The sequence below is a fragment of a genome, unplaced genomic scaffold (assembly GCF_019419815.1).
Source record: "Pyrus x bretschneideri cultivar Hongxiangsu unplaced genomic scaffold, Pyrus_bretschneideri_v1 Contig2, whole genome shotgun sequence".
Taxonomy (NCBI): domain Eukaryota; kingdom Viridiplantae; phylum Streptophyta; class Magnoliopsida; order Rosales; family Rosaceae; genus Pyrus; species Pyrus x bretschneideri.
In genome coordinates this window covers 10,699,118-10,706,124 of record NW_025999501.1, presented here as the reverse complement: position 1 = coordinate 10,706,124, position 7,007 = coordinate 10,699,118, and the positions used below count along the sequence as shown (strand labels likewise).

General features: G+C 39.2%; 2 protein-coding genes across 2 annotated transcripts; one reads left to right on the top strand and one right to left on the bottom strand.

Moving 5' to 3' along the window:
• The first annotated feature begins 2,312 nt into the window (after positions 1–2,312).
• Positions 2,313–3,897, top strand: LOC125476902 (CASP-like protein 4B1). The gene is made up of 3 exons (XM_048583523.1): positions 2,313–2,661; positions 2,753–2,888; positions 3,498–3,897. The coding sequence occupies exons 1-3, from the start codon at positions 2,357–2,359 to the stop codon at positions 3,687–3,689; spliced, it is 633 nt and encodes a 210-aa protein (XP_048439480.1). The 5' UTR covers positions 2,313–2,356; the 3' UTR covers positions 3,690–3,897.
• A 659-nt stretch (positions 3,898–4,556) lies between these two features.
• Positions 4,557–6,779, bottom strand: LOC103962153 (WRKY transcription factor WRKY24). The gene is made up of 5 exons (XM_009374827.3): positions 6,486–6,779; positions 6,189–6,371; positions 5,485–6,053; positions 5,213–5,377; positions 4,557–5,123 (listed from the first exon to the last, which is right to left on the bottom strand). The coding sequence occupies exons 1-5, from the start codon at positions 6,762–6,764 to the stop codon at positions 4,781–4,783; spliced, it is 1,539 nt and encodes a 512-aa protein (XP_009373102.2). The 5' UTR covers positions 6,765–6,779; the 3' UTR covers positions 4,557–4,780.
• Positions 6,780–7,007: the final 228 nt, after the last annotated feature.

Sequence of the window (7,007 nt, the reverse complement as noted above, 5' to 3'; positions counted from 1 at the left end):
ATGAAAACACATAGAACATGTAATTTGGTCGCTTGAGTGGCCGGTGATTGATGCCGATGCTTTTGTCCAGACTGCCAAGTGCATCTGTATGAATAATGATCAATTGGAATTCCTTTCAGCCACTTTCAGGTGTGTGGATGAGATGTCTATGACTACAAATGAGTCGGTCTCTGGATGCCAGTGGCCCTGAGCCTTGGATTAGCATTAGAAGCTTTTGGATGCTGTCACAAGGGCACAACAACACAAGGGCCCCGGGTTTACTAGCAGCCACCCCCTTGACAGCACACCCAGTAACATGCACATGTATGCTATGGCTGGTCGGTCAAGCGTGTGAGTGACTTTCGACTGTTAATGCATGTAGCAATCATGTTGACGTTAGCAAAATCCACAATTTTGATATCTTTCTCGTGCATTTATAAGACATAATCCATACAATTTATAGTAAGATATTAATCCTAAGATTACAATCGATCAATGCCTCATTAAAAATCTCCTGAGGGTTTGTAATCTTTTCAAGAAATCGTATGGATTCAGTCTTATTTAACTACCTACCCTGGACCCTGCTCCTTATTTAACGAACAAAGTAGCACATCGCATGAGTCTAAGTCAACATGATTGGGCTTAGCCTAGTAACGCTATATTGGGCTTTATACATTGTTATTATTAACCTAAGGCCCTCAACAGGTTCCAAATAATTTTATTTATTTATAGACAATAGATAATAAATCATGGAGAGAGGAAGAGTTTAAACCTGAGACACGGTGGAAGATCCTATTCACCAAGGCAATCCATCACTTGCATTTCTATTTGATTAGAAAAGTTTAGGTCAGGCGTCCGCCCATGTTATCCATGTGAAGTGACTGCTTTTATTACAAACATACTCGTACAAATGATGTGATCACATACACCCGACACAATATGTTCTCCATTGTGATACTACACAATTATGCAAAATATAAGTGGAAAACGACTGTATTCTAGAAGATAATCGCAATCACATGTGAACATGCCTTTTTCTTCTTTTTTCTTTGTGTGGTCTTTCCTTTGGTCGGATGGAAGAGCTGAATATGTCAACACATGATGCGATTACCAATTCCTTTGGTGCTGCTGCGCTCTACTTTCCGCCTTATACTATAATACTTTACACATTGGCCACCATAATACTTCGGCTTAAAACTTGTAGTTAGATGTCACATTTTAGTTACAGCGTGCAATTTCATTGAACAAATCAACATTAATGTTCATCTAATAGGAATTGAAAACTAAGACTTCACTAATTAAAGATTGCACCTTTTAATTGTTCAACTACGATTGTTTATCACAAGCATTTTGATATTTATGCATATTTTTCTCGCCTTCTAATCTTTCCTTTTAGTCAATCGTGTTTCACGTATGCATACAAGAAATGAGCAATAACTACCCCATATAGTGACTATTTAGTTGTTGTTGTTGTTGTAACAATGATGTTGTCAATGTGAAATATGTGATAAAAAGCCAAAAACATAGGTAATAGCAACAGAATAATAATGACTAATGCATTAAAATATAGTTTAACATCATTGTTATCCAGCAACATACAACAAATAGCCACTATATGTGGTTACTCTTGCTCACTTTTCTTGCAGTGATGTTTAAACGCATTCTCGAGCCTCCGTGCAAGATGAATGACTAATTGTGATCAAAATAAGTTGAGTTCTGGTTTCAAATAAATTTGATATACTTATAAAACCTCATTACGCGCGGTTTCAAATAAATTTGTTATCCACGTTATACCCTAAACTCTAGGATTCTCTCTCCTCCTAGTCTCTCTCCTCTTTTCTCCCTTACTATTTGAACGGTTACGATTAAATCACATCAACGTTTTGTATTAATTTTTTAATAGCTAGAAGAAGACAAAAGCAATATATGAGAGGAGAAAAGATAAAAGCATGAGAATATGAGGAGAAAAAAATCCTACTCCGTTGATCACATAGTAATATTTCACATGCATCAATGATAAAGGTGCTCACTGTCTGTCCTAATCTTGATTTCTACAAAAACAATGATCATCGATCTAGGAATCATCTGGAGTCATTGGCCTGCGGTCACCAAGGAAGTTAGTTAGTTAGTTACAATCGATCAGCAGTGCACCAACTAACTATATAAGTGCACCACTCACCCAATCACTCTCTGCCACGTCACCCCATTTGCAAATTTTACCCTAATCACACACGCATTCAATGGTTCACTGAGGCGTGAGCGCAGTGGTTCCCACGCGGCATGCCAGACCGCCACAAAACGCTGACTTGTCACTATAAAATAACCCGGCAAAACTCCCTTCCTTCCTCCAGTTCCAATTCATTCCCCAGCAGAATCAATGACCAATCAAGACGACACGCCCCCGATGCAGGAAGAACGGGCAGCCGGATCACCGCCGCCAGTTGTTCCCACGGCTCCACCGATTAATGATGTGGAGAACCAGACCCCGTCCCACGCCAGGACTACTGGGACGGGGATTGGGGTCGGGGGGATCCTGCGGCGGTGGAAGAGGGAGGACTTGTTGAGGAGAGGCTCTCTGGCTCTGAGGGGACTTGCTTTGGTTTTTTCATTGCTGGCCTTCATCATCATGGCCAGCAACAAGCACGGCCACGGGAACAATTTCGACGAATATGAAGAATACAGGTGAGGGATCAAATTCGGTGATTATTTGTTAATCTGAATATCTGTTGTAATTAATAAATATTAAATTATTTTATATGATTTAATTTGATAGGTATGTGTTGGCTATAGCTATTCTGGCGACGTTGTACACAGTGCTGCAATCATTCAGACATGCACGCGAGCTTTCCACCGGCAGAGAAATGTCTCAGCGACGGACGTCGGCGTTGGCTGACTTCATCGGCGATCAGGTAATTTGTTTATTAATATCCTTCATTTTTCTAAAAAATTGTAGAATTTTATGATGAATACGCGTAAGCCTCCAATAATGACAATGAAGTATTAAAGAAAAGAAGGTTCTCCTAAAAGTCTGACTATTTTAGTCAAATAGTCTTGTGAGTAGCATAACTTTTTGTTTCGGTTCCTAAGATTTAAACTTGATAAAAGTGGTTATTAAGTTATACAACATTGATTATTTTAGTCATGCCGTAAAAAATTTTGTTAAATAAGACTAAAGTGACAAAAGGACCCTTAGTTTTTGTCAAATCACAACGGCCTATTATTTATTAAATTGAGGGTACTTTGTCATTTTTAGTCCTTATTTAATAGAATTTTTTTACGGGATAACCAAAATGATTGATGGTGGACAAACTCAGAGATCGCTTATATCGATTTCAAATCTTAAAGATCAAAATAAAGAGTTATGTCAATCTCATAAACTATTTTAGCTAAAATTGACAACGAAATTGGTAAAGGGACCATGACTTTTCATATGAGTGCCAACCACCACTTAACAAAACTAGAAATGCAAATGAAACAACTGACAAAAATTTGATTTGTGAGTTGATGGTGTGCTGCAGATTATGGCCTATTTACTGATATCGTCATCATCTTCGGCAATTCCGTTAACGAATAGAATGAGAGAATATCAAAACAACCTATTCACAGACGCCGCAGCATCCGCCATTAGCATGGCCTTTCTTGCTTTCGTTGCTCTTGCACTATCGGCTCTAATTTCCGGTTACAAATTATCAACTCAATCTTACATCTGATAGTTTATTACGAGCTTTATTTCATATTTGTAACAAAATGTGTTGTAATTAGGTGTACATTAATTCCTCTGCTTATTGGAGTTCAGTGTTCATATTTGGTTTTGAGGTGATTACCTCATTCATTTTAGATTAGGGATTATAATGCGAATAATATGATGAGATATGTATCTTGTTTTACACGAGTATAAAGACATATACTTATTGTTGATTGATTGTGGGTTGAATGCTCGTATTCTAACGATATGTATGTTGAACAATAGATTGGCTTTCTTTATTAAGAACTGAAGTTTCTAAAGTCACTTTACAATGGGATGTGCCTATGTAGGGTTGTATCCACTCTGGCTTTCTATCTCCAGAGCAGTTGGATTCGGAAATTTGAACCGCTCAATTTAAATCATATTGTCCTCATTAGCCCCATCCCACTGGTCCATTGTACAGAAAACAAAATCTTTACAAACAGTTCGGATCTCTCTCTCTCTCTCTTTAATGGCTTGGATTTCCAGATTTAATTACTCCGAACAGAGATCTGGATATGATCTCAACTCCCCAAATGCAAAGGTTCATTCCTTTGTGAGAGTGGCATAATCAACCACGTACTAATGAATTTTGTGACATGATCAACCATGTACTAACGAATTTTTTCTTTAGAGTGGGGTTGAGAGATTGTACAAAATTATGACTTCTAAAACTCTAAAAAGTTGGACTTGGAACACTGGCAGACATCGTATGGCTTTGTTGTTATATTTTGTAGATGTTAAGAGTTCTTGAAAAGCCTATTACTGAAAAACAGAAACAATTTAGTCTTTCCGTTATTCAGGCAGAGCCCATTAGGATTGGATTGGCTTTTTCTTTAACTACTTTTGGAACTTCAACAAATCCTAGTTCATATCATTCAACTTGTTACTTCTCTTCAACTTAAACTTCTTATCGCAACATGGAGCAAAAAGAATATACAAATGCAATACTACCAGTCTTTACATAATTACTACTTGGGAACTATACAACAAAATGTGTTGTCCTTTGCTTCCTTGGCCCCGAAGACACATCCTCGTGTAACATCATTTCCGATTTGCAGCGCTCTCAATTCGCTTTCAGAAGTCAGAAAATCCATGACTTCCTGCACTCTGCAACATTTTGAGAGTGTACGATTGGTTTTCAGTGGTTGCTGGCTGCCTTCTGTTCTGAATAGAGTTGAGGTAGCTCAAATTAGAATGGTTAGGCAATGCCAAGGGCCTCACAGCCATGGACACATTGTTGCTGTTATTATCGGCAGCAGGTCTACTTGCATTGCTATAATTCCCGCTGCCTCGCGCTGCCGGAACATCGTGGTTGTGCTTCCCTTCGTACGTGGTGATCACCGCCCTTGTGTCCTGCGATGCTCTCTCCACATGTTTCCTCACTGGACAACCTACGGACGTGCATTTGTAGTAGCTCCTGAAGATAGGAAAGCAATTGAAAATGTTAATTAGCAGCTAATTTCAAAAGGGGTTCCTTGTAGTTAAACACATTGATAGGGTTTCTACCTTGGATTTGGATTTCCCTTCACTACTTTCTGTCCATATTTCCTCCACCTATACCCGTCATCCAGAATATCGATTTCGCTCGTTGTCTGCACTACAATTCTCGGTTCTTTCACAATTCTACCGCCAGAAGATGCATATGACTGATCATTTGCATTGTCTCCCTTCCTGCAAAATATGATAAATAAGTTAAACAAAATTGAATTTTATAAAAAAAAAATTCTATGAACACATACAAAATTGGCAAATCCAGTCAGAAATTTGTATGAGCTTACCATCTTTTCGCCTCAGGTTCATTTTCATCTTCAGCTCCTACTGAATTACTTATTGGAGAGTTCTGTTCAAACTCATCCTCTCCAATTGAGGTAGAAGAATCCTCCTGTAGTGAGACGGACTCAACTTTCGGATTGGACAACGTCGGAACGGATTGATCAGAGATTCCATAGAAAGAACCCTGAATCGAGTTAGAGCTTGATCTTCTTGTAGACTGAGGCTTATGATGGTTGTGATTACCCTTGTACACAATTTGAGTAATCTGTCCATCCAATGATCTCTCAACCTTCTTCTTTGTGGGGCAATTTGGAAACGTGCACTTGTAATAACTCCGCGGATTTTCGCTACCCTTCACTTGTTTCTGCCCATACTTCCTCCAATTGAACCCATCATCCGATTTTTGTTCTCGAGCATATTGCGAAGATTGATTAGAATGCAAGTAATCGGACTTTGGAGCACCATTAAGTCCATTACTCTGCGTATTCGCTTCAATTGGCTCGAATTCGGACTTCACTCCCGCCTTCTCAGCATTAAAATCCCATGCTTGCCTTTCTCTTTTGAATGGTTCTTCCTGTTCAGACAAAAACGATCATTAAGCTACTAATATCGCCTAATCCTCTATGTTATCGCGGTTAAAAAAATAAAAAGAAAAAAGAAAAAGCTTCCAACTGTAATTAACTAGTAAACATAAGCGAAGAGCTCTTACCACTGAAACCATGCTAGAAGAAGATTGAAGATTAGTAGCAGGCCTCGATTCGGGTTGGAACGAGAAATCGGAGAACATTTTCGGCTCCTCTCTATCCTTAATTCCTTGCTGGGTGTCTTTAGTATCATTCATCCAATCGAAAACCTGACTCGAAAAAGCTCCTGTTGTTGGAGATTCAAGATTCTGCAGAAGAAGAAGAAGAAGAAAAAAAACCAAAAAACCCATCAATAAACACACAAAAAAGAACATAAAAAACCCATCAAAAATTTAAAATCGTATAAAATTTATATATCTTACATATGAGGAGGAGAGGAACATGGGTGAGCTGAGAAAATCGGTGGGACTAAAAGCCGGCGTGGAAGCCAAGTAAGAAGAAGGGGAAACAGGGGCAGGAGAGAGAGGCAGAGAAGGAGGCTGGAGTGACTTGAACTTGGGGATGTCAGTCCCGTTTCTGTCCGTGAACCGGATCGGATTAGAAGAATAGTCCGAGAATAGTCCCCCCCAATTAGTCCTGTCCTGTCCAATCCCGCCGTTCTCAATGTTGCTTGTGAGGAGGTGAGTGAAGGAAGAAGTCATGTTTTTTGCTTCTGGATTTGAGAGGAAAATGAGAGGGATGAGGTTAGCAATTTAAAGGGTTGAATGCAAGTGACATATGTAGGAAAGAGTGGAGATGGAGAAAGAGGGGGGTATTTTGGTCACTTTGGGATGTTTCTGGGAAGCTCGGTGAAAAGTTTGACCGTGGAAAAATGGAAGAAGTCTGGTCAAATCTTGTGGGTTTGACTTGACTGCGCAGAGTGCCAACGTAAGAGTGGGTGGCGG